This window comes from Syngnathoides biaculeatus, chromosome 20 (genome assembly GCF_019802595.1).
Source record: "Syngnathoides biaculeatus isolate LvHL_M chromosome 20, ASM1980259v1, whole genome shotgun sequence".
Taxonomy (NCBI): domain Eukaryota; kingdom Metazoa; phylum Chordata; class Actinopteri; order Syngnathiformes; family Syngnathidae; genus Syngnathoides; species Syngnathoides biaculeatus.
In genome coordinates this window covers 5,828,634-5,854,554 of record NC_084659.1, presented here as the reverse complement: position 1 = coordinate 5,854,554, position 25,921 = coordinate 5,828,634, and the positions used below count along the sequence as shown (strand labels likewise).

The 25,921-nt window shown below is 49.7% G+C and overlaps 2 protein-coding genes across 12 annotated transcripts; one reads left to right on the top strand and one right to left on the bottom strand.

Moving 5' to 3' along the window:
* Positions 1-7: 7 nt before the first annotated feature.
* On the bottom strand, positions 8-4,079 carry tmem243b (transmembrane protein 243, mitochondrial b). 5 transcript variants are annotated; one of them, XR_009793050.1, is made up of 6 exons: positions 3,546-3,700; positions 2,365-2,553; positions 2,003-2,053; positions 1,615-1,719; positions 1,354-1,544; positions 8-1,323 (listed from the first exon to the last, which is right to left on the bottom strand). XR_009793050.1 is itself a non-coding variant. In XM_061807099.1 (6 exons), exons 2-6 carry the CDS (start codon positions 2,440-2,442, stop codon positions 310-312), a joined length of 354 nt encoding a protein of 117 aa, XP_061663083.1. In that variant the 5' UTR covers positions 2,443-2,553; positions 3,546-3,700; the 3' UTR covers positions 8-309. The 5 variants fall into 5 exon arrangements, 4 of the variants coding, with proteins under 4 accessions (XP_061663083.1, XP_061663081.1, XP_061663082.1 ...); XM_061807099.1 differs by having other exon boundaries at positions 8-313; positions 1,429-1,544; XM_061807097.1 differs by having other exon boundaries at positions 1,354-1,719; positions 3,546-4,079.
* On the top strand, positions 1,595-25,873 carry flncb (filamin C, gamma b (actin binding protein 280)). 7 transcript variants are annotated; one of them, XM_061807077.1, is made up of 48 exons: positions 3,175-3,219; positions 4,329-4,434; positions 7,735-7,983; positions 8,067-8,164; positions 8,253-8,403; positions 8,663-8,781; positions 8,849-8,926; positions 8,989-9,151; positions 9,226-9,426; positions 10,268-10,405; positions 10,482-10,608; positions 10,688-10,824; positions 10,918-11,111; positions 11,185-11,298; positions 11,627-11,770; positions 12,315-12,438; positions 12,529-12,689; positions 13,437-13,524; positions 13,616-13,785; positions 13,872-13,989; positions 14,386-14,648; positions 14,713-15,319; positions 15,471-15,644; positions 15,749-15,911; positions 16,031-16,191; positions 16,269-16,436; positions 16,894-17,017; positions 17,095-17,251; positions 17,371-17,487; positions 18,036-18,225; positions 18,297-18,320; positions 18,464-18,711; positions 19,114-19,213; positions 19,281-19,421; positions 20,250-20,378; positions 20,625-20,798; positions 20,877-21,038; positions 21,380-21,583; positions 21,652-21,804; positions 21,882-22,004; positions 22,104-22,343; positions 22,543-22,950; positions 23,035-23,150; positions 23,265-23,397; positions 23,471-23,647; positions 23,755-23,973; positions 24,365-24,574; positions 25,083-25,850. In XM_061807077.1, exons 2-48 carry the CDS (start codon positions 4,332-4,334, stop codon positions 25,268-25,270), a joined length of 7,950 nt encoding a protein of 2,649 aa, XP_061663061.1. In that variant the 5' UTR covers positions 3,175-3,219; positions 4,329-4,331; the 3' UTR covers positions 25,271-25,850. The 7 variants fall into 7 exon arrangements, with proteins under 7 accessions (XP_061663062.1, XP_061663061.1, XP_061663057.1 ...); XM_061807073.1 differs by lacking the exon at positions 3,175-3,219 and adding an exon at positions 4,517-5,938 and having other exon boundaries at positions 25,083-25,873; XM_061807074.1 differs by lacking the exon at positions 3,175-3,219 and adding an exon at positions 4,517-5,938 and having other exon boundaries at positions 14,722-15,319; positions 25,083-25,851.
* Positions 25,874-25,921: the final 48 nt, after the last annotated feature.

Below are 25,921 nucleotides of genomic sequence, written 5' to 3'. Positions count from 1 at the left end.
GACTCGGTTCAGTTTACTTGTATTTATTCCGTCAAATATTAAATAAAAACAAAACAAAAACGTGGCTTGAACACTCCAAAAGTCGTGCTGAGCTTTGTACTCTTCGGGCTCGCTAAAAGTGTCAAATGTAAAAAAAAAAAGAAACTCCTCTGTGGTGTTTTTGGTCGCAACAACGAGTGTTAAGTCGGAGGTGGAAGCGCTTCGGCTTGCGGCTTGCGGCGCGTTTTCCTTCATCCCTCTCAACAAAACATCTCGGGGCTCAGCGTACGTTTCACTGGCGCTCGCCAACGCGTCAGTCATTCTGCTAAGCTACCTGGAACGTGTGGAAAGAGTTGACATTTGGCATAGAAGGAAATAAAAGTTGCATAATTGTCTTCGACTCGGGCAGGCTCTGCGCCGCGGGAAAACCTTTTCAGCATTTATTTATCCTTGACATCCGTGTACTAGTACGCTCTTTGGTCTCACTAGTACAATGATTGTCTTGCAATAGTTTATCCACTACTGGATGACATTCCTGGAAGCTCCAATAGTAGGACCACCTTTGCCGTACGTGTCAGCTAACTGCGTGCTACTAGCAAGATGAAACGATGTACTGGTGGACATCTGCGCACTACTAGCACAAGTAGTAATGTGCCAAATGTAAACTCATTGAATTTTAGGTCACTAGTCACTCTTGTCAACTACTGCCTCACTGGTAATATGCACAGTAGTTTTCCTACTAGTGAGGACAAAGAGCCTACTCCCATAGTAAAGCCTTCATCATCATTAAAAGCCTCACTAGTAAGACAAAGCTAGCGCACTAGTAGAATGACAGTCTTGCGTCAAGCTTTTTCCCCCGCTACTCTAGGACATTTCTTAGTCAACTTTGGCATAATAGTAAAACAACACATCTACATGTTACTTGTGAGGCAAAACTATCAAGTAGACATTTTTGTGCTACTAGTGTGTAACGTGAATTGTGTTTGTGTTGCAGCACTTCAGTTTACTCGTAATGTTTCAATGCATACTAGCAGGACAAAAGTGCCACTAGTAGCGGATTTTTTTAAAAATTGTATTTTATTCCCAAGACTGTTGTTCTACTGGGCTGCTAAAACGTCTTACTAGTGATGGGGGAAAAAAAAAACCAAACAAAACAGTGTACTAGCACCGAATCTGGGCTAAATGCTCAAACGGCTTCCCGTACTGCGTTGGCCCCTCCGATTCTGGCCGGCGTCGCCGTGGTAACAGCAAGTCCAAAACAGCCACAAAGTCGAGGGTTCACGTCATTGTGTCGTTTGTGAGGCTCATCAGACAAACGGCAAACAGCTGCGGGACAGGAAGTGCCTTCAAGTCTCGCTGCGGGACAGGAAGTGCCTTCAAGTCTCCCTTTCCCAGCGCGAGTAAACGTGTCCGGGCCGGTCCAGTCCCATCCGTCCGGCGCCGGCTCACCTGACGTCGTGGAAGTAGAGGTTGGCGCACAAACACAGCAACACGATGGACGCCAGCTTGTAGTAGATCAGGTTGCGGAATTTGGGCTCCAGGTCGCCTTGGCGGTACCAGAAGATCTGAGGGGGATGCAGCAAAGTAGCCCGATTCATTTTTGGCCAAAGTCAAAGAAGGGTTTTGCGAGCATACCAGCAGCAGAGCGGATCCGCAGGCGAGCAGGATACAAACGGCGAAGAAAATGTTGAGCGGTCGCGGAGGCAGCGAGGGGAACACGAACGAGCTGATGACGGTCACCTGCAAGGTAAACAAATCCGTCCGTCACGTCATCCGCGTTACGCTCTGAATTCCGAGATGTCTGACGATAAATCAATATGTATGTAAAAAAAAAAAAAAATAATAATAATAATCGTGCCGTGATGTGAAGCACGTTTTAACTGTGTAAAATGTACCGAGGCCGAACCAAAGAAGACAAAAAGTGCTGACTCGAGTGTTTCAGGAATAAAAAGAGCTGCGGTGACGTTAAGTCAAATTGCTGACGCGCAGGAAAACACACACACACACGGCGATGCGCACATACCAGCACGACGAGAGACGTAAATCCTCCCACTGCCAAGTTAATGATGCGATCCTGGGGACCCCCCCCCCAAAAAAAAAAAAGAAAGATCACATGATGAATATCAAATCGTTTAACATTTCCATCGCGACACAACAAGATGATAGAGAAAAAAATATATAGGCCTGAGTACTTTTCCAACAGTCTACATGTGTTGCTGCACCATTTATGTTGGAATATCATCCAAGTTGCGTCATTGACGCAAATCCCACCAGGCCAGCGATGGCGTGCGTGGATTCAGACAAAACGATTTTCCCGAGGCAAAAATATTCCTCCACGTTTCCTCCCCTGGAGATTTACTGGAAATGATGCGAGCGCCGTCCTACCCGTGCCGACGTCTCCCCGAACAGAGGTCTGTTGTCCAGGCCGCTGGTGCCGTACGTCCTGCTGCCGAAGTCGTCCATGGCTCACGTGCGCGCCAATCAGCAGCGCCACCACTTGGACACTCTGTGTCAGTGTCGCATGCTAGCGTCCTGCCATGTCGTAGAGGGATCGATGGGACATTTGGGTGTGGCCTGTACAATAAACACAAAAGGTCAGATTTGTGGTTATGTCACAAATATGTCGTGCTCGCATACAGTTGTTATCAGTGACTCGTACAACGTGGTGAGAAAAGTGATTTGAATGCCCGACTTCCTCTTTTTGTGGCCTCGTGTTGAAGCGGCAGAAAGCGGAAATTGAAAGCGCAACAAATCTGGACTGCGAAGGCCGCCGACGCAACGTTTAAAAGTCGACACGCTCGCACACTGCGTGTGGGTCATGAGGCAGCGGGAATGGAATCAAAAGCTTTGGGGAAACAAGAGCGCAATTATCAAAACGGCAGCTTAAGGGCCCGCAAATCGCATTCCTGCGGAGGCTTGTGATGCCCCTGCCGCTTACGTTCACAGGTCAAACCAGCGAGCATTCAGAGAACAAAGCAGAATTAAATGTTACACTTGGACGTCGATTCATCAATAAATGTGTCTTTTTTTTTTTTTTTTTTTAATGTAAATCAATTATGCACTGCTGCTGCTGCTGCTGCTGCTGCTGTTGTTGCTGTTTCCCTCCAAAGGGACACGCAAGTACACGAACGTCCACGGAGCCTGTCCGAAAGTGCCATGACATGGACTGCGGACTTGAGGTGGACCCGGCAAAGAACCTCACGTCCAAGCAGCCAATCAGACGCCGGCACACGAGCGGGGGGGGGGGGGGGGTACGTGGACGTGCTATGACTTGCGCTGATGTTTTAACCTTTGACTTCACGTTAGTAAACAGGAAGTGGGCGCCTTCAACGAAGCGCAGCAAAAACAAAATGTATCCAAAATGAAATGTCAAAGAGCGGTTAGCTGCCCGTGCAAACGTTAGCTTGGCGAGGCTAATTCTGGCTAGCAAGGCTAAGCTAACCACGCTTAAAAACTCATCAATGCGTGTGATCAAAATGATCAATTTTAGAGGTGTGTGTGTGTGGGGGGGGGGGACACAAAACAGAAGCATATTGTTGAAAGACTAACGGGAAGATTTGCCTTACCAGCTGAGCGTCACCTCGGACGGAAAGTAAACTTGACAGAACCACAAAAACACAGTGGCAGGATCGATGAGGACTTAAAGGGGAAGGACTTGCAGTGCGAGCCGTTAAAGGGGAGGGGCCACAACAGTCAGCCGACAACACACCAAAGTCGAAAATTCATCCTTCGCTTCACTGGGAAATGAAAAATCAATTGGGGAAAACGAATGAGCAAAGAATTCCCATTTTAAAGTAGCAAATAAGAACGGATCGTTTCAATCTAGACGCCATTCGGGAAATATTCAACAAATCCTTCCAGAGTTCATTGAAACAACATTAAAAAAAAATTAACTTCTCTTCCACATGAGACTCACCAAAACACAAATCAACAACAAAAATAAGAATAAATTCCTGACTCCAAATGAACAAATATAAATTGCAATTAAAAAAACAAAGGGAAATCACTGCATTGAATTGAACAGTCAAATCAAGCAATTCATCAAAACACAAACCATTTCAATCTCCATGGAAACGAGACATCCAAACGAAGAGAACGTCACCGTTGACTTGATTCTTCACCTTCTCATGTGCACATTTTGTTTGATATGCAATTGCTACTAATGCTATTGCTAATTTTGATGTTCACAAATATTTGTTAGTATCATGTGTGCCTTTTCACCCACAGCCCGTTATCCAAGCAAATATGCGTCCATTTTTTTTTTTTTCGGTCTTCACCTGCTTTGCCGCATTTGTGCAAGTTGTTAGTGTCAGTCAGCAAACTTTCCATTTGTTATCCAATATTTGTAGAAGATGAAAACTCTCGGCACGGCGGTGGTGAAGGTGAAGGGTCGCCCGTGGATGAACGTTGGTTCGTCGTCACATGAGCGTCACAAGGGAGGATCACTGAGCAACTGTAAGCCATCTTGTCACGTATGCAAGACAATTTGAGCATTTATTCCATGTCCTACTAGTTTGCTGAACTGTCCATATTCTAGTGCACGCCCAATTCAGCACACCAGGTGAATGACATGTAACTAACTTGGCAAAGTAGTACAAGTTACCCAGTTGGAGACCCAAGACCTGTTTTGCCTCACTTGTAGTGTATAAAGTCATCTCCCAATGTGCCCAAGTCGTTTTCCTTGTACACAGTAGTGGAAAACATCTCGAGGAAGACAAGTCCTTCTACTCGTCCTACTTCTGCTCAGAAATATTGCACGAGCGGGGGGAGTGAGCTGTAGGCAATTCAGCTACTGTGGCTCAAAGACAAAGAAGAGGAGGAAAGCGGATTCATTGGCAGAAGAAGAAGAGGAATGCGCAGAGCCTACAAGTGAGTGTAGGGATTGTGACAGGAAAAGCTCAGGAGTTGGTTGAAATGATGATTTCGGGGAAAGGTTGACATAGAGAGCAGGTGGACTTGTAGGAATCCTACAAGTTTAGGAGCAGGGTTTAAATTATGTTACCATGGAGATGATGGGAAGAGAAATGGAGTAGGGGTGAGTTGAAAGGAAGAGCTGTCTTCGAATGTCTTGGAGGTGAAAAGACCATCGGCTCGAGTGATGAGGCAGAAATTTGAAATTGAGGGTGTGATGTAGTAGAATGGGATGAGCGGCAATGCCTCACAGGTTGGACGTGACCGAGAGTCGAAAGAGAAATTCTGGACGGAACTAGATGAAGTCGTTCTGAGCATCACAGAGAGAGAGAGAGAGAGTGTGTGTAAAATGTCATTTTGTGGAACTGCAACAAAAAAACAAAAAAAAAAAAGTCAGCTCATGACAAGACAGCGTCCCCAAGTCTCCCTCTTGAGCTCTCTCACTCGTAAAAATACAGCAGGGCCGGCCTTGCCCCTCCCCCCTGCCCACCCCGTGTCGCCCTCCGGTCCAATGACTGGACGGCTGGCTATCAGCCTTTGCGTTATTATGGTCTGGGAGGAACATTCCGAGGAGTCCTTCACACTGAGGCACACGCTCGCTACCACAGCGGAGGCTCGCCTCGTGCCACATTTGCGCTGGTCTGGCGCGCTCTCCACGCTGCACGGAGGACACCGACCGCCGCCGCCGCCACCATGATGCAGCTCCACAAGTTTGTGGCAGATGAAGATCTGGAAGATGAGCGGGAAGCAGAGGAGATGCCTGCCACAGAGAAGGACCTGGCTGAGGACGCTCCCTGGAAGAAGATCCAGCAAAACACGTTTACGCGGTGGTGCAACGAGCACTTGAAGGGCGTCCACAAGCGCATGCTGGACCTGCAGAAGGACCTGGCGGATGGCCTGCGGCTCATTGCGCTCCTCGAGGTTCTGAGCCAAAAGAACATGTACCGCAAGTACCACAGCAGGCCCAACTTCCGCCAAATGAAGCTCGAGAATGTGTCGGTGGCGCTGGAGTTCCTGGAACGGGAACACGTCCGCTTGGTGTCCATTGGTGAGTGTGGAGTCGGCAAGAATCTCGCAGACCCCAAAAGACTTCATTGATGACACATTTCAAGCTTAATTTCAAAACATCGGCTTAAATCCGAACGTGGGATTGTGGGGGTGGGCCTCTGTTTTTCCGGGGAGCGGGGGTCCTGAGTGACACTGCGACAGCTGACTTTTGCCCCCCCCCCCCCCCCCCGGACTCAAAATAGAAGCGCGCGCACACACACACAACTCTTTTTATGCTTTACGATGCCATACGCCCATAACATAACGCATAGATCACAATATTATTTTCATGCATCTCGCATACACTACCAATCGAAAACTTGAACACGATCATTCGGCAAGGCCATTTGAAACTAGCGAGTGTTTGAAACACATTTTAGGCGACTACTACAATCTCTGTCCTCACCGGAAAGATAATTCAACACAGTAATAGAATGGCAAGGTTGCGCGTGTATGATTTTTGTCGGGTTATCTTATTACCAACCGTGACCGACAGCCTGTTCATCTGTGTTACGCAAAACAGTGAACACAACACACACATGCGTTGCCATTTTACTGGACTTCGGTGTCAGCTGCTGTATTTTATAGCCTCCGTGTGTGTTGTGCGATGGTGTGAATGAATGAATGATTGAATGACTGATTCCTCATCATTACGTCGCGCTCTGAAGTCACGTTGGTGGAATGTCTTTGGGTCGAGGGACGCTGGTTATTTGAGTCGAAATCGGGTCAAAGTGGGCCCCGGCGTCGCAGCATTGTGGGCGAGCGATAATTTCGGGGTGCAGGAATGCACCCAGGAGCCAACAAGCCCAACAAACACATTCTGTGTGCTCCTCTGTCCCATTTCCTGCTCATCGTGAACACGAACCCGCCGACATCACACGATTTGTGTTTGTCCTGTTGCCATGGGGACTGACTGTTTGTCTGGGACAAAGAAGTCTTTTGTGCGAGCTAAGACGAAGGATCCTTCACAGACGTTTGATTGGGCAAGAACAAGTCAACAACTATTCAAATCCACAAAGGGCAAAATCTAAAATAAGGAGCTGGAACCTCCCCTTGGTCAATATGCTAATAATGAGCCATATATGTCTCTTTTTACACATAAATGTCACACCAACGTCCAGGTGAGGCCATTGGTAAACAAACCAATCCACGTCTATTGGCCAAGCCGAGCAGTTGAGAAACCTGGAAGGACCGTTTTAGCCTTCACAGATAAAGTTAGAATGTGTGAAGTGTCGGGAAAAAAAAGATGTCACTTGAGGTAAATTGGCAGGAAGGTCGATGGAACGCTGGCCCTAATTTAAATTTGAACAGAAAAATTGCATACAGTTAACAGGACCACTGAGGGAGTGGCTAATTAATTGCGATTTCTGATATTTGGATTAATAGCACAAACAACCTCTACTGAGGCGGATATTTTTGCTCAAGACAAAGACGAGAACAATCCGAACCCGAACAAAAAAAAAAAAATACCTTCTACAAACCGGAAGTTTCGGTTCCCAAATTGTCCCTTATGTCCGGCACAAAGCAGTGTTGCGATCCTCCCTTTGGGCAACAATTTGCAACATGAAATGCATTTTTCTTCCGTCCTCACTCACAGATTCTTTTGCACTACTATTGTTTTTTTTTTTTTTTCATATATATATATATATATATATATGATATCTGGAATATTTAAACCTTTTGAAATGTATCTGGTTGTGAAATCCCACGGCTTTCGTCACGGTTTCAGTTCAGGTCAGCGGTAGCAATTGACTTTTCTTTAACGCATCCCCTCCTGTGTTCCCCAAACAACACCAGACTCAAAAGCCATTGTGGATGGGAACCTGAAACTGATCCTGGGGCTGATCTGGACGCTGATCCTGCACTACTCCATCTCCATGCCCATGTGGGAGGATGAGGACAACGAGGATGCGAGGAAGCTGACGCCCAAGCAGCGTCTTCTGGGCTGGATCCAAAACAAGGTGCCCCAGATGCCCATCACCAACTTCCACCGCGATTGGAGGGACGGCAAGGCCCTGGGGGCCCTGGTGGACAATTGTGCTCCTGGTAAGACCAGCAGTCCCTCGATGCTTACCAAGAGATGGCACGTAGCATTTGGCCGGTCTTTCAAAGTGTCATTCTCCCTTCAGGTCTATGTCCGGACTGGGAGACTTGGGATCCAAGTCAACCTGTGGAGAATGCCAGAGAAGCCATGCAACAGGCAGACGACTGGTTGGGCGTACCGCAGGTCATTTCCCGCGTGACTACATGTCCAATTTCTATGAGTTGTGGCATCGTTCTTTCTTAGTTCTCCGAACGTTGTCGTGTGTAATCAGGTCATCGCTCCAGAGGAGATTGTGGACCCCAGTGTGGACGAGCACTCCGTCATGACCTACTTGTCTCAATTTCCCAAAGCCAAATTGAAGCCAGGTGCCCCCTTGAGGGCAAAGACGCTGGATCCCAAGAAGGCCAAAGCCTTTGGGCCAGGTGGGAAGAACAACATCACAATTCATGGACACGCTGTTTGTCAAAACCTCGTCGACGAGGTATTTCACCGCGCTGTCATGTACTTCCCAGTAGTTTCAAGGACTTTATCACATTGCACCACCAAACGCAAGGTTTTCTCATTGTTTTCAGTTCGGGTCGGTCAGTCGGTGCCATTTTGCCACCTGGAAATAATGTGGCCGCCGCCGCTGTTGTTGTGAAAGGTCAAAAACAAAGAAATATTTTTTTGTTTGCGTCACAGGCATAGAACCTCAAGGGAACGTAGTTCTCAAACCATCAGAGTTCCTTGTGGAAACGGTAGAGGCCGGAATGGGCGAGGTTCTGGTTTATGTTGAGGACTTGGAAGGGCACACCGAGGAGGTGGGTACACCAGACCTACCTGGATGAGCTCAAGGGAAATCGATGTCACTTCTTGTGTTGGTTTCAGGCCCGGGTGATCCCCAACAACGACATAAACCGAACATACTCTGTAGGCTACCTGCCCAAAGTGGAAGGTCTCCATAAAGTAAGTCCATCAAACCGCTAGTGAAAACAACCCAGCCGCTGACGTGTATCTGCCCGTCCCAGGTGAAGGTTCTGTTTGCGGGCCAGGACATCAACGGGAGCCCCTTCATGGTTCACGTCTCCAAAGCTGTAGGGGACCCGACCCGGGTGCAGGCTCGCGGTCCCGGACTGCGACACGTGGGAAACCTGGCCAGCAAGCCCACCTACTTTGACATCTACACAGCAGGTCCGCATCCGTGCCCTAAAACCTCCTCATGTCCCTGCGTTCTGTCCCCTAAATGTGCTACCCCCCAAAATCAGGCGCTGGTGCCGGCGATGTGGGCGTGACCATCGTGGACTCGAATGGTCGCAGGGACACCGTGGAGGTGGTCCTGGAGAACAAGGGTGACAGCATCTTTAGATGCACATATGTTCCTGTCCTGGAGGGGACACACACCGTCTACGTCACGTTTGCTGGACAGCAGATTCCCAGGAGTCCTTTCCCAGTGCTCATTGGCCAAGGTATGCTTTTAATTTGGATTCACATGACTCACGCTTGGCAACATCATTTGGACGCATGACCCACGAGACACCTGACGCTGTGATTTGGACACTTGATGGTGTCATTTGAACGGCTGATGATGCGACCTGGGTCAGTTCCACGGAACATGTCGACGCCCCCGCTGGTGTCTGCGGTCAGTCCGGCGCAGGTTCTTCCTCAGTCAGTCCGCACCCCGCCAAGGAGAGGACCCCCTCCGACGCCGCCAAAACCAAGACGACCAAGTTAGTAGAGGCGGGGGTCGAGCTCGTGACCGGCCCCTGAATTCAGCTTGGCAGCCAGCATGGCTCCGTCCGCCTGGTCCTGAGCAGCTTCCTCGTCTTCAGCAGCACCCGAGCGTGTTTAGTGTCTGCGTGTGGATTGAGTCATTGTGGCGCGCTTGTCAATAACCAGGACGTTACCTCGCCATGGTCCACTGCTGTGTCCGGTGGCTTTACCTGTGATACGTTTAGTTTTTGTTGCTTATTTTGCCTAAGTGATGAAATCTGTTTCCTCCTCTCCGGATGTTATTTCAACCTTTATTTCTCTTCTCCAGGTTTTTTTTTTTTTTTTAAGAGCATTTCCACTGAATTGTTTACTGTTTTAAGAGTATTTTCATTTTTCCATTAGTTTTAAATGTTTGCAAACTGGTTTTCCTTTGAAATACTTTGAATCGTGTAAAGCAAATTGAGTTACGGAGCGTATGAAATGCCTTATATGAATACATTTGCGTTGCTTTCCTTTCCCACAACTAAGCGTGACGATCTGCGTGTCATTTTAGCCGATTTGAACGCAATCTAACCTCCGCCTGATTGGTCCCCGCAGCCCGCAACCCGAACGCCTGCAGGGCGTCTGGCCGCGGTTTGCAACCCAAAGGTCTGCGGGTGGAGGAGGTGGCAGAGTTCAAAGTGGACACCCGGGGGGGCGGCACCGGCGAGCTCCGAGTGGTAGTGAAAGGACAGAGTGAGCATCTTCAGCACGCATCCTCGGAGGCGATACGCAGCCGCCATTAAGATTCTACTGCGCATGCTCACTACAGACCGACTGGACGTACCCGTGGAGGCGGTCGAGGTGGACGACGGCCTCTACGAATGTAACTACTACCCCATGGTGACAGGAAATTACACGGTCACCGTCAGTTGGGGGGGCCACAACATCCCACGCAGGTGAAACTTTCAAGCGACCGCCATCTTCAATAAGTGTCACATTTTTTTTTATGTTTTTTTTTTCTGGGTTTTTATTCAGTCCCTTTGAGGTCTATGTGAGCGAGAAAGCCGGACTTCAGAAGGTGCGAGCCTGGGGTCCCGGCCTGGAAACGGGCACGGTAGGAAAGAGCGCTGACTTTGTGGTGGAGGCCATCGGGATGGAGGTGGGAACACTGGGTAGGTCGTCACACCTCAAAACGGTGGGGGGGGGGGGGGGGGGGGGGGGGGAAATATGTGCCTGACTGAAAACGATTGATTTTTGCTTGGCAGGATTCTCCATCGAAGGTCCGTCTCAGGCCAAGATTGAGTGCGACGACAAGGGAGATGGCTCGTGTGACGTGAGGTACTGGCCCACCGAGCCCGGCGACTACGCCGTCCACGTCATATGCGACGACGAGGACGTGAAGGACAGCCCCTTCATAGCGCACATACTGCCTGCAGCAACGGACCTTCGCCAAGAAAAGGTGGCACTGCACAGGCACCAAATTGTCCCGGACAGGTTTCCGCCAGCTCAACGGGTCGTCGTCTCTTCCGCAGGTGAGGTGCTACGGACCGGGCCTCGAGCCCCTCGGCTGCGTCATCAACAAACCGGCGGGTTTCACCGTCGACGGCCGAGGAGCTGGCAGAGGCAAGCTGAGGCTCTACGCTCAGGTGAGGACTTGCCCGCCTTCGTACTCGGACACCATGATCCAGATGTCGTGTCCGTTGTTCTCTTGTCATTCGACCCGTCCGTCGTATTTTCTTGAGCGACCACCTGTCCCGCGACTCAACTGGCCGAGACAGATAGGTCGCTCCGGAGAAAATGGATTCTGGGATGGAGTTTTTCCCTACCCGCCGTTGCTACAGGGTTACTGATGGGAGTGTTAATGGCTTGCGTCACGTGTAAAAAGGCCTGAGATAACTTCTGTTGTTAATTAGCAGTATCTAAATATAATTGTCCCGAGTACTCAAGCCACTTTCTGTCTGTGTATACCTGAAGGATGCTGAAGGCTGCCCCATAGACATGGATATCACGGACAACGGAGATGAGACCTTCATGTGCGTTTACATCCCAACAAAAGCCATCAAGCACACGATCGTCGTCACGTGGGCTGACGTCAACGTTCCAAACAGCCCCTTCAGGGTACCGCGGTCTCTTCCTGTCACCTCTTCTCGAGCTAAACGATTCATCAAAATGCAATCGGGATTCCAATTTTGGCTTCTCACGATCGTAAAATCAAAGAAAAACCTTTTCATGAATGTCGCACCACACTGCCCCTAAGAGGCCAAAGCGCGCACTGCAGAAAAAGCAGATATGGTCATGGCCTTGGATAAAAAGACAAACATTGAATAAAGTCATGCCATGTTCCTCTTTTAGATCTATTAGGACTCCCAACATTGTTTCTATTTGCTAAATGCCACAATATTGAGAATTTTTGTTGGACAAGTATACATGCATTTATTTTCAAAAACAATTCAATGACCCTTGGCGTGCCAATGTTTTGTTAAGTCAATATTTCGCTTGTTTTGGTAGTTAATAAGATACAAAATCAATGAATACAATTGTGATTTCAAAATGATTGAAAATGTTTCTTTTTCAACAATCAAATTTCCCCCACGTCATCTTTCTGTGCAAAAGTCTGAGGACAGACGATTGAAGCGATTCCTAAACACGTTTTGTGTACCAGGTGAGCATCGGAGAGGGGAGTCATCCACAGAACGTAAAGGTTTTTGGTCCTGGCGTGGAGCGAAGCGGACTCAAGGCCAATGAACCGACATACTTCACGGTGGACTGCAGCGAGGCAGGACAAGGTGAGCGACGGATTTTTGGCTTCTCCTCCCGGGTCTTCACGGCAACCACGGAGTGACAGCTGGCCTTTTGCGCCCCTCGGCCCCCCCCAGGTGACGTCAGCATCGGCGTCAAGCGTGAGCCCGGCGCGCTCGGATCCGCCGAGGCCGGCGTCGACTTTGACATCATCAAGAACGACAACGACACCTTCACGGTCAAGTACACGCCCCCCAACCCCGGACTGTACACCATCATGGTGCTCTTTGCTGACCAGGTGAGAGAGAGAGAGAGAGAGAAACAACTGGTGATAATAAACTGCTTATAATAAGAACTTAAACGCAGTGCTACCTTCATTTTCAAGATGAATTCGTTCTGTGATCAAGCTGGATGACATCAGAAGCTCGCATGTTTAGATTCGTCTTAACGTGTATTCCGTGCTCCTTGTGAGCGTTTCCATCTGGTAGTTGTGTGTTTGACTGTCCCGTTCAACAAACAGCTGACAGTTTTTGGCCAACCGTGGCTCCACTTTGTCCCTTGATTTGAGCGGAAAAACTGTCGCAAACGCACTTCATTCATTTTCCGTACCGCTTATCCTCACAAGGCTCGCGGTCGTGCTGGAGCCTATCCCAGATAGCTCTGCGGGAAAGGTGGTACACCCTGAACTTGTTGGCAGCCAATCGCAGGCCACATAAACAACCGTTTACGATCACATTTACACCGACGGTCAATTTAGTCTTCAATCAACCTATCGTGGAGGGTTTGGGATGTGGGGGGAAAAGCGGGGTACCCGGAGAAAATCCACACAAGCATGGGGAGAACATAGACTCTACACACAGACTATTCCATATTTCGTCGCGTGGTCGTCAGAACTGTGAGGCAGATGTCCTAACCAGACGTTCACTGGAAATGCACTTTGACAACTAACTCAATGACAGCATATCATGCCTTCAAAAGGGATCCCAGGACGCCTTTAATAGGTCACGGGGACGGGAGAGTAATCATCTTTTTATGATTTAAATAGGAAATTCCCATCAGCCCCTTCGGGATAAAAGTGGAACCTTCTCACGATGCTGCCAAAGTGAGAGCAGAAGGACCTGGTCTCAAATCGGGTAAGCTCCGAAATATGAGTAACATTTGTTCGATGTCCATATTTCTGGTGAGTTTTGGCATTGACCATTTCCACGTTTTGTCACGATGAAGGTGTTGAAGCAGGAAAGCCGACACACTTTACGATCTACACCAAAGGGGCCGGCAAAGCCCAGCCTGAGGTCCGTTTTGGAGGCGCTGATGCAAGCAAAGTTGTGCGGGACTTTGAGATCATTGACAACCACGACTACTCGTACACGGTCCGCTACACTGCCACCCACCAGGTGAGTTTCATATCTGATTTTATTATTATTTTTTTTTTTTTTTGATCGTGCGTCTTTCACGTTCATGGTTGTTTTTCGTCCTTCAGGGAATTTTGTCCATCACGGTACTCCATGGGGGCGACGCCATTCCGAAATGTCCCTTTCACGTCATGGTGGCTCCGCCTCTGGACATCAGCAAGGTTCAAGTTCACGGCCTGAACAACAGTCAGTAAAGTTTTCTTTTAAAGTAACCCAACCGCCCCCCCTCCTCCCCCCCCCCCTTTCAATATTCATTCGCGACAATCAAATTTGAAATTATTAGAGAGGCTTGATTTAGACAAAGGTTTAATACCTCGGTACCGTCTTGTGAAATTCTGATATGAAGGACCTGTGTAGAGGAGTTTCACTAATACACTACCTTGGTGTTAAGGAACTACGTTGAAATGAGTTGGAGTTTAATTTTCTGACATCTCGTGGCATCTATCAGCGATGATCAACCTTGATGTCGGGGCGTCATTTTGTGCGGCAGTAATCCATATTTTTAGCTATTGACAGCGGAGGTTCGCCGTGTTGGGCAATTTGTGCGTAGCTCACTCGTGACGTCGTTGATGTGTTAATCAGAGGTGGACGTCGGGAAGGATCAGGAGTTCAGGATCAGTACTTCAGGTGCAGGCGGTCAGGGCCAACTAGACGTGAAGATCATTTCTCCGTCCCGCCGACCAATTCCGTGCAAGCTGGAGTCCGGCAGCACCGACGGGATTCATTCGGTGAGGTACATTCCACCTGAGGAGGGGCCTTACAGAGTGGAAATCAGCTATGACGAGAACCCCATCCTAGGAAGTCCATTGGCGGTGGAGGGCGTCTTGCCTCCTGACTCCTCCAAGGTGAGTTTCCAGGATGATGATGAGGTTTGGTCAAAGATTGCGATCATTTCACTCACCTCAACAGTTTCCGCAGGTGCGAGCCTACGGCCCAGGTCTTCAGGGTGGCGTGGTGGGCAAACCAGCCCCCTTTGCTATTGACACAAAGGGAGCGGGAACCGGTGGGTTAGGCCTGACGGTGGAGGGTCCCTGTGAGGCCAAGATTGAATGCCAGGACAATGGCGACGGCTCCTGTTCTGTGTCCTACTTGCCCACCGAGTGTGGCAAGTACAATATCAACATTCTGTTTGCCGACGAGCACGTCCCCGGGTCCCCCTTCAAGGCTGTCGTCCAGTCTGTCTTTGACCCCAGTCGGGTGACTGCCAGCGGGCCCGGTCTAGAGCGGGGTAAAGCGCACGAGGCCAGCTCCTTCATCGTGGACTGCTCCAAAGCCGGAGACGCGGAGCTCACCATTGAGATCATCTCCGAGTCGGGCTCCAAAGCTGAAGTTCACGTGGAGAACAACAGCGATGGAACCTACTCCATCACTTACGTTCCTCAGTCCCACGGTGTGTACACCATAACCATCAAATATGGAGGACACTTGGTGCCCAAGTTCCCTGCACGTCTGCACGTGGATGCAGCAATCGACGTGAGCGGCGTCAAGGTCTACGGACCTGGTGTGGAAGCCAGAGGTGAGCAAGTACGAACACGAAGATGAGGAGCATGTATCAATACTTGCTCGCCGTGCTTCAGTTGCTGAAGACTTTGCAGCTATCTGAATGTTACGTGATGATTTATTTTTCAACTGGACTTGTCTTTTCTCCACATTCCTGTTCTCAACAGGTGTCCTGAGAGAAGTCACGACACACTTCATGGTTGACGCCAGAAGTGTCTACCAGAAGCCTGGCGGCCACGTTAAAGCCTACATTTCTAATCCATCGGGGACCAGCACCGACGCCTACATTACAGACAAGGCCGATGGGACGTACCACGTGGAGTACACGCCGTTCGAGGATGGTGAGGAATTTGACTGGAGTTATTACAGTGGGACCCGAGTTCCCCAACTCACGAGTTTCTCCAGTTTACGAGTCTTGGAAATTTTTTTTTTGGTATCTTGCCAGGTCTGCATGTCATTGAGGTGTTGTTGGATGATGACCCTTTACCAAAGAGTCCGTTCAGGGTGTCTGTTAGTGAAGGGTGCGACCCAAGTCAAGTTCGAGCCTACGGGCCAGGCCTGGGGGAAGGTCTGGTCAACAAACACAACCGCTTCACCGTTGAGACCAGGTAACGTCACTAAAAAGGTCTCACAATCTACCATGAAGGATTCGGACTTGTCCGAAAGCTGCCGGTTGGAAATTAAGCAAGTTCAGGTCCCCAACTTTGTTCTCTTCTGCTCTCCTCAGGGGTGCTGGCACCGGGGGTCTCGGCCTGGCCATTGAGGGGCCGTCAGAGGCAAAGATGTGCTGCAAGGACAACAAAGACGGCAGCTGCAGCGTTGAGTACCTTCCCTTCACTCCTGGAGAGTACGACGTCAACATCACCTTTGGAGGACTTCCAATTCCAGGTTGAGTCGAGCCCGCGTGGCCACTTGCAGCATTACCGTCTCTAAAAATGGAGCGAGCTCATGGTTGCTCATGTCAGGAAGTCCGTTTCGAGTCTCTGTGCGGGAGTTGGTGGATCCCACCAAAGTGCGCTGCTCTGGCCCCGGGCTCGGAAGCGGTGTTCGTGCTCACATCTTTCAGACCTTCACGGTGGACTGCAGCAAGGCCGGTGTCGCTCCTCTGGAGGTGCAGATATTCGGGCCCACAGGTGAGGATTGGGAAATGGATAGCGATGTGTAGGTGACATTAGCGAGCAGACCCCCACCCATTATGTTTTGTGACATTTCTCAAAAACACAACAAACCTTCGAAACAGAAAATATCCTCAATTGGGTGTTCAGTTCCTGGTCTTTTCTTTTGGAAATGGTTGCCACACCAGCAGGCGATCCTATCTTGTCTTCAAAATGATTTATGACATACATTCCACGTACTTTCTTCACCCACACGTTTTGCAGTATTAATTTGGATCTTTTATCGGTGAATAATAAATACATGTATTTTTGCTGTATACCTGGTGGGGTAAAACCAAAACTTATCATCGCTGGACCACATCAATGAGCAGCAACAAGTTGTTGAATGTCAAAAGTGGAGCGTTGAGAAGTTCACTTTGGTCAACCGAATCCAAACATGTCACAAGCCTTGAAGATGAACTTGTTCATTGCACAGGTGTCAACGAGCCCGTCAGTGTTATAGATAACGGTGACGGGACGCACACCGTGAATTACACCCCCGCCAACGACGGTCCGTACACCATCTGCGTCAAGTACGCCCAGCAGGAGGTCCCTCGAAGGTGAGGGGCAGCCATTCGCTCCGGCGTCCGTTCAAGACGGCTCTGGCAATAAAACGGCAAAAATGTTTCCTTTTCAGTCCGTTCAAGATTAAGACCCTGCCGCCTCATGACGCCAGCAAGGTCCGGGCCAGTGGTCCCGGTCTGAATTCGTCCGGTGTTCCTGCCAGTCTCCCGGTGGAGTTTACCATTGATGCCAGAGATGCCGGCGAAGGACTGCTCAGCGTTCAGATCCTGGTGAGTCCCAGAAGCCTGTCCCGGACACTCCGCTGTGACCTTAAACTTGCCTCCGAGCACGAGCGCACGATAACTGACCGTGACACTGTCCGTGTGACCTCCTGTGCCGCCGGATGCAGGGTCCCGATGGGTGCGAGCACCAAGCCGCCGTGTTTGTGCAGGACTGGCACACACGTGTCTGGGAATCTCAGATAGTCAAGAGAACCATCCCGTTCTCCATTTTTAAGAGAGCCTGTGTAAGGCCAACAACACACACCTCCCCATTCCCTTTCGCTCCTCCTTCCAAAAACATCAACCTGACATCTCATCCTGGCTGCCTTGTTTTGTTCCTAAAGCAATGTCATTCATCGGAACTACTTTGATCTCAACATTCGAATACCGACTCTGGAACGCCAGCTAACTTATTCATTCATTCCTCATCTTCGTCGTCTTTAACTTTATCATCACAATTCTGTTCATGGCTTGAGAAGTCCAGACTTGATGTCACATTGCTACCACCACTGGTCTCGAACCAGAATGTTGAGACGCTCGAGTCATTCCTCGAGGACGTTGCACTGAATGAGCAGACATAACAGGCCTTGGCAATCCTTTTTTTTTTTTTTCTACTGTCCTCCTGTGACTTGCTCCGATTCTTCAGTTAGCTTGTTGTAAGTTGGACAGAGGAAAAGATGGACGAATGGTCAACGCATGACTACTTGGATCGTTTTGAGACCTTTGGTGGGAAGCACTTTTGTGTCAAGGTTTCTTTTTCTGACTCTGAATGGGCACGTCCGCTTGTATTTAGGATCCCGAGACGAAGCCGAAGAAGGCCAACATTCGGGACAACCGCGACGGAACCTACACGGTGTCCTACGTCCCGGACATGGCAGGCCGCTACACCATCACCATCAAGTATGGTGGGGACGAGATCCCGTGTTCGCCGTACCGCATCCACGCCGTACCCACCGGGGATGCCAGCAAGTGTCTGGTCACAGGTCAGCTTTGTCTCCCCGTTCCCTGTCCTTCAATTACCTACGGGGCTAATTCGCATCTTGTTGTCTTACAGTTTCCATTGGAGGACACGGACCAGGTTAGTCTGTGACACCTAAAAGTTAGACTAAGTCGGGATTCTCATTCCAGTGTGACCTTGTGAATGGAATAACTTGGACGTCAATAGAGGTAACAACTTGTTTGTAAGAATGATCAGCACTGACAGGGTGGCCATCCGGCCAGGGTCCGGTGTTGGTCCCACCATCCAGATCGGAGAGGAGACTGTCATCACGGTGGATGCAAAGGCCGCCGGGAAAGGCAAGGTCACCTGCAAGGTGTCCACACCTGACGGGGCAGAGCTGGACGTGGACGTGGTGGAAAATGCGGACGGGACGTTTGACATTTACTACACGGCGCCAGAACCCGGAAAGTACGTCATCACGATCCGTTTCGGAGGCGAGCATATTCCCGACAGTCCTTTCCACGTACTGGTGAGTCTTACGCAAGCGTGCCGTCGCTAACGCCGCGCTAATTAACATCCTCCTGTGGCGTGCTCATGAACGCCTTTATTTCACATGCTAATGAAGAGGCTCATTAACAAGCTAATCCGTCGACATCCAGTCGAGTTTAGGTGGTCTCATTTCTTCGTGTTGTTGAAGTGTTGTGTTCTTCCCATCAGGCCACTGGCAAGGTGTCAGGTAAACTGCAACTTTGGCCAGTTGTCGCGAACAAACATCTCTTCTGCATGATCTGCCGCTAAACCCGCACCCCCTGTGTGATCCTGAAGGTGGAGCTCCTCACCGACCGTTACGTGTGCACTAACATGAAATGCGCTGAAAAGTTCCCCGAGGAATGCAAAAAGCGTAGTTGTCTGACGCCGTCCGTCCCTGCAGGCGACCAAGGATCCCGCCATCCCCGCCGGCGGGATGGAAGCCACGCTCCGTCCCTTCAGTCTGGTCATTCCTTTCACCGTGCAAACGGGACAAATTACAGGTGAGCCTTGCTGTTGTTTCGGCTCTCCGGTAAGTGGGCTGAGATGTCGTCGCTGCGCGGCGTACAGGTGAGGTGCGGATGCCGTCCGGTCGCCTGGCCTGCCCGCACGTAGCTGACAACAAGGACGGCACCGTCACAGTCGAGTACTCGCCAAGCGAGCGTGGCCTGCACGAGATGGACATCAAATACGACGGCCAGCATATTCCGGGTATTTCTGCCGTCCGAACCTTGTACTTCTACTGTATGTGCCGCAGCAGAAAAACTTGCTTTTGCATAGATATCGAATAATTTATTTAAAAAAAAAAAAAAAAAAAAATCAGGTACTTCTTATTCGGCGGTGTGTACCTCAAAACGGGGGAAACATTCATTTGGTGGCTACCGCAAGCACGATGGTGTTGACATTTACGGATCGTGACTTGCTTTTGCGTTTTATGGTGTATTATGTGATGAATACGTATGGACAAGACATTCAAATCCTCTTTTAAAATTTGATGGACTGATAGGCATCAAAGGGAACACAAAAACACCACATTTGAAAAAAATTACTAATTTACTTCTGGTTTAGAAAATGGGTCACATATGACACAGTGGACCTTAACTGTGACATATGTATTCAAATCAGTCCAGTTCTGTTTTTACGTTGTATTCATCTTAGATGAAAATTGATTTTTTTTTTTTTTTTTTTTAGGCTGGTGTTCAAAATGATGGGGGGGGGGGGGGTCTGGTCACAATTTTGATTCAATAACAATTTGACCCAATTAATTTTGGGGCAATTTTTTAAAGTACCGATACCGTTAGGGCATTTAGCATGTTTCCTTGCTCTGCATTTACACACACATTAAAAAAAAAAAATAGATATCAATACTTAATACTCATATTTGATACTTGTGAGAGTATAAATGTGTCAATACCACAGAATCGATCCGCCTTTCACTCAAGCTCAGTGCATCAGGAGAGATCCCCGAGTCCTCCGCGACTCGTAAGTTTTGTCAAACAGGAAGTTGAAAGCAATTTGTGAATTCCCCGTCTACTGCAGGAAGCCCGCTCCAGTTCTTCGTGGATGCCATTAACAGTGGTCATGTGACGGCGTTTGGCACTGGCTTGAGCCACGGCGTCGCCAACACGCCGGCAATCTTTACAATTGCTACCAAGGACGCCGGCGAAGGTAAGGTGGCGCCGTTTGTCAGAGCTCCGTGAAATATATTCATTACATACCGAAATAAATTGCGCAAGAGAATCCTGCACGTGACTATCGTGAGCTGGAAAATGCAATAGGGACAAAGCCTAAAGCCTTTGGAGGCGTACCTGTACCACTGACTTAGTTTTCACTGTGAGAGTTCTCCAGGGATATCGGAAGTGCTACAAAATCCATTCGCTGAACGACTGTGACTGATGGTCCGGGTGGGCACAGGCGGTTTGTCTCTGGCAGTGGAAGGCCCGTCCAAAGCCGAGATCAGCTGCAAGGACAACAAAGACGGGACCTGCACCGTGTCCTACTTGCCGACGGCTCCCGGCGACTACGTCATCATTGTCAAGTTTGATGACAAACACATCCCCGGAAGCCCGTTCGCCGCCAAAATTATCTGTACGCAGAGTAACTCTGTCGTTGTCTGGCCACTTTTTTTTTTGGATGGTTCTGCAGCTCGTTTCTTGGTGTTTCCAGGTGACGACCTTGTGGCCAGGTCTCAGCTCAACGTGGGCACGGCGACCGATGTCTCCTTGAGGATCACGGAGACGGATCTGGGCAGCCTGATGGCGACTATTCAAGCGCCGTCGGGAAGCGAAGAGGCGTGCCTGTTGAAGAGACTCCCCAACAGACACATTGGTGCGTTGATTAACCGGCAGAAACGTTCAAAGTCGCCAATTTTGGAGAATCGGGGCCTGCTTGACTAAAACTCGAAAGTAAGTCTCAAGTCCTTCAACTAAAAAAATCTAAAAATCTCTTATGGCTTGCTGAGCCAGACTAACAAATGAACTGGCCTGAAATTCGACTTGAGTGGCTGGATTTTTTGCCACCGTAACTTTGGATTTGCATGAACAACTGAAGAAGGTCGGACTCGAGACTTATGCTTAGCGCGAATGTGACTTACTTCCACCTCGGCAGTAGACGATGACTTAAAAGCTGTCATGGGGAAAAAAAGCACACTGGTCTTTTCCACCGGTCAGGTATCTCGTTCACGCCCAAGGAAGTGGGCCAGCACGTGGTGAGTGTGAAGAAGGGCGGCGCTCACGTGACCAACAGCCCGTTTAAGATCATGGTGGCGCAGTCCGAGATCGGCGACGCCAGCAAGGTGAAAGTGTTCGGGGCGGGAGTGCTTGAGGGACGCACCTTCGAGGTGGGCGACTTCATTGTCGACACCCGGACCGCAGGTATGTTGACATCTGCTCACTCCCTGCCTGCCCTTTCTAAGCGGGTGTGTTTCTTGTTCTTGCGACAGGTTATGGAGGTCTGGGTCTGTCCATCGAGGGTCCCAGCAAAGTAGACATCAACTGTGAGGACGTGGAGGACGGGACGTGTCGCGTGACCTACTGCCCCAGCGAGCCTGGAAACTACATCGTCAACATCAAATTTGCCGACCAGCACGTCCCAGGTAAGCGCCCCAAATAATTGTTACATTTTCCATCACAGTCACACGACCTGTTCCTGCGTGTTTTTCCGCGGCAATAGGAAGTCCTTTCACCGTGAAAGTGTTTGGCGAGGGCCGGATGAAGGAGAGCATCACCAGGAAGCGGCCGGCACCGGCCGTCGCCACCGTGGGAAGCGCCTGCGACCTCAACCTCAAGATCCCGGGTAAACTATGACCCACTTCCTGCCTTGTCATTTTATTTTGGAGTAGTCACGTGTAACATTTCAACTGAAGCACACTGACCAAATATCTGTACTCTGCAGACAACTGGTTTCAGCTGGCTTCAGCACAGGATCGGGTGACTCGCACGTTCACGCGCAGCAGCCACACGTACACCCGCACCGAACGCACCGAGATTAGCAAGACGCGTGGCGGCGAGACCAAGCGGGAAGTCCGCGTGGAGGAGAGCACGCAAGTTGGAGACCCCTTTAGGGATGTCTTTGGAGACTTCCTGGCACGGGAAAATCTGAGTGGCTTCGGTGGGAAGTCACCACCGCAGGAGGGTATGTGCGGGCACAACAACAGTTGCGCATTCATTTGGTTCCTGGGCCTTCAGCGCAGAATTACATAAATTACATTAAATATATGTTGTGATTGTGGCTCGGTCCTTCGGATCATGTTTAGGCCACCACAGATTTTAGAAATGACTTCCTCCTAATCCTCTAAACTGGAGCGCGCTCTCTCTCTCTCTCTCTCTCTTAGGAGAGGCGGCCCACCAGGCGATGGCGGCTCAAGTCACAAGTCCGGGCGGGAAGTGCGAGGACGCCGAGATCATCCGAGGCGAGGACAGCACGTACAGCGTCCGCTTCGTGCCGCAGGAAATGGGCGCGCACATGGTGGACGTGAAATATCACGGGCAACACGTTCCCGGGAGCCCCTTTCAGTTCACCGTGGGGCCCCTGGGAGAGGGCGGCGCCCACAAGGTACAGGCAGGCGGTACGGGGCTGGAGCGAGGCGTGGCCGGCGTCCCAGCCGAGTTCAGCATCTGGACCAGAGAGGCGGGTGCGGGTGGGCTGTCTATTGCGGTGGAGGGTCCCAGCAAGGCGGAGATCGCCTTTGAGGATTGCAAGGATGGTTCTTGTGGCGTTTCCTATGTGGTCCAGGAGCCCGGTCAGACCCGTTTCCCCGTCAAACGCAAATTCTATCCACGTTTGTCTTCACATGCTCATCTTCCCATCACGTTTGTTCCAACAGGAGACTACGAGGTCTCGATCAAGTTCAACGATGAGCATATCCCAGACTCACCCTTCGTGGTCCCTGTGGCCAATTTGTCAGACGACGCCCGGCGCCTAACCGTCACCACGCTTCAGGTGAGACTCCAAGTTAGGTCAGCTATAGCTGGCAGCTGTGAGCCAGAAACATCTTGATGCCTTGATGTCATTTCCAAACATTCTGAATAATCGGTAGACGTTCGTATCGTCCAGGAATCTGGTCTGAAGGTGAACCAGGAAGCATCCTTTGCGGTGCAGCTAAACGGAGCCCGAGGTGCCATTGATGCCAAGATCCAGGCGCCTTCTGGAGCCACAGAGGAATGTTTGATCAGCCAGCTGGATGGCGGTAAGATTTCAGATTCTCACTCTGAAACCCACGTCTTCAGAATGGGTCCAGAACGAATTGTGTCCGTCAGCAGATCAGCACGCCATCAGGTTCGTCCCCAAAGAGAACGGCATCCACTCAATCGATGTCCGCTTCCGCGGCAGCCATGTGCCCGGAAGCCCCTTCAAGATCCGCGTGGGAGAGCCCGGTCAAGTAGGAGACCCCAGCAAGGTGTCGGCCTCCGGGCCGGGCCTCGAGAGTGGGACTACAGGTGACCGAGCAGTCAAGTGAAGTCATTTCTTGGGTTATGCAAGTCCCAAGTCATGTCATTTCTCACTTGGTCTGACTGATGTGTGCCTGATGATGTGTTTTTGATAGGTGTGCCATCGGAGTTCATGGTGAACACGTGTAACGCCGGCGACGGCGCGCTCTCCGTGACCATCGATGGTCCTTCTAAAGTCCAGATGAGCTGTCAGGAATGTTCTGAAGGCTACCAAGTGTCCTACACCCCGATGGCCCCCGGGAGCTACGTGATCTCCATCAAGTATGCGGGAGCCCAACACATCATCGGCAGCCCCTTCAAAACCGTAGTCTCAGGTTGGCTCGGACCATAAATCCAAGTAAAGCTGTCCCTTAGCTCAATGAACGGGACAAGATCGGCAGATTGTTCACATCAGATACGGTCTCCCGTCATCTAACACTGTGGGGAAAAAAACAAGTCCAACTGAACACAGAAAACCAAGACGGGAAAACTTTTCAGAAGCACAAAGATGACCTCCCTCCACTCACCAAATGAGACAAAAATTGAAGACTTTGGGCCGTCAAAGGCAAATTTGTGAGCTTTTCTCGTCAATCTTTAAGAAGTTGTGTACTACTCACCAAAATCATTTTCACCATGTCTCACCTCTTCATTGAACCGAGGGACAGCTGAGCCAAGATTGACGCCCGCCACTCCAGTTCTTGTCCTCATGTTGCTCGCGTCCCCCAGGTCCTCGCTTGTTGGGAGCTCCCGGTCTTCATGAGACCTCTTCAGTTCTGGTGGGAAGCGTCACCAAGTCGTCATCTGGGTTAGCCGGGGCCTTCGCTTCTTTGCCCAAATTCTACTCTGACGCCAGCAAGGTGGTCTCCAGGGGGGCCGGCCTGTCCAAGGCTTTTCTGGGCCAGAAGAACTCCTTCATGTTGGACTGCAGCAAAGCTGGTAGGTGTTTGATCCCGGTTGTGCCGATGCGCTTGATGTTCCCAATTGTACTTATGGTCCGGATTGTCCTCTTGGGCTGATTGATCTTGACGGTTCTATTGTCTGTATTTAAACGGTTTGTATATTGTTCAAAAAAAAAAAAAAACAAAAAAAAACAAACAAAAACATTCTCCATGACATTTTAAAGGAACTGAAGAGGGCCTTGAAATGAGTGCTCTGAAACTCCGGTGGGCACAATTCCAAGGAAAATATGACAACGACGCTGGAGTTCATTGTTGGACTGGAGTATTACTCTTTGTATATTGTATCTAAGTCCTCCCAAATATCCATGACAGTGACGTGAGAAAGAAAAGGGCCCTCGAAATGAGTCCTGCACCTACTTCACGAGGCACAAATCGCAGGACTACACTACGAGTACCAAGGGGTGCATTCTTGGACTCGCATCAAACTCTCGCAACGTTTTCATGACACTGATGGTGAAAGATGTTGATTTGTGGTGTGTACGCAGGAAGCAACATGTTGATGGTGGGAGTCCACGGTCCCAGAGCCCCGTGTGAAGAGGTCTACGTGAAGCACGCGGGCCACAGGATGTACAACGTGACTTACACAGTGAAAGAAGCCGGGAACTACATCCTCATGGCCAAGTGGGGGGACGATCACATACCCGGGAGCCCCTTTCACATCTCCGTACCGTGAAGGTTTTTCCCTCCTCCAAACTTCTCATTGGGCAAACCAAATAGCTCGAGGTTTTTGTTTTTTTTTTTTTTTTTAATTAACTTTTGTTCTCTCTCTGGGAAATTTGAGAGACAGGAAGTGGCAAAGTCTTATTGTAGCTTGGCGAATGCGATGATTGTTTGATATTTGATAAAAATACGGTGATGATATTAAAGGTTTCACAGCCATCATCGTGTAGAAAGTGATTTTGTCCAGTAGGTGGCGCACTCGAAAACATTTAGTGCAATATTTATGATGGGGCAGCGTGATTTGCTAATGGAGCACTGCTATGTCTGCCTCACAATCACATGCAGGATTTGAATCTTTGCTTCCGACTTCCCCGTTGCTTTTTAATTATTATTTTTTTCTTATTAGTCCTGACATTGACCGGAGACCCATCTCTTCTTTCCCTCTCTTACATCAACTGGTGACACGTCCGTTAATTCTGTACCTGCCCTTACGATATCAAGCGCATTTGGCCAGCACGTGCCGGCTGCGCTCATCCTTGTGAGGATAAGCGGCTTGGAAAATGGACGATTAATTCCATCCACTAGAGGGCAGTAGAGTGTATGTAATGACTGTTATTGTCATTGTTTTCTTCATCGAAGAAACTTTGCTCTTGTCTGTCGTCAC

What these genes read in the sequence shown, in the direction of transcription:
- tmem243b (XM_061807096.1), bottom strand. Translation starts at nt 2,442, where the DNA reads ATGGACGACTTCGGCAGCAGGACGTACGGCACCAGCGGCCTGGACAAC. An exon ending in TCGGGGAGACGTCGGCACGG is followed by an intron (nt 2,054 to 2,364) that starts GTAGGACGGCGC and finishes GGGGGTCCCCAG; the next exon opens with GATCGCATCATTAACTTGGC. An exon ending in TTACGTCTCTCGTCGTGCTG is followed by an intron (nt 1,720 to 2,002) that starts GTATGTGCGCAT and finishes TTTACCTTGCAG; the next exon opens with GTGACCGTCATCAGCTCGTT.
- flncb (XM_061807073.1), top strand. Translation starts at nt 5,584, where the DNA reads ATGATGCAGCTCCACAAGTTTGTGGCAGATGAAGATCTGGAAGATGAG. An exon ending in CGTCCGCTTGGTGTCCATTG is followed by an intron (nt 5,939 to 7,734) that starts GTGAGTGTGGAG and finishes AAACAACACCAG; the next exon opens with ACTCAAAAGCCATTGTGGAT. An exon ending in CTGCAGCGAGGCAGGACAAG is followed by an intron (nt 12,439 to 12,528) that starts GTGAGCGACGGA and finishes GGCCCCCCCCAG; the next exon opens with GTGACGTCAGCATCGGCGTC.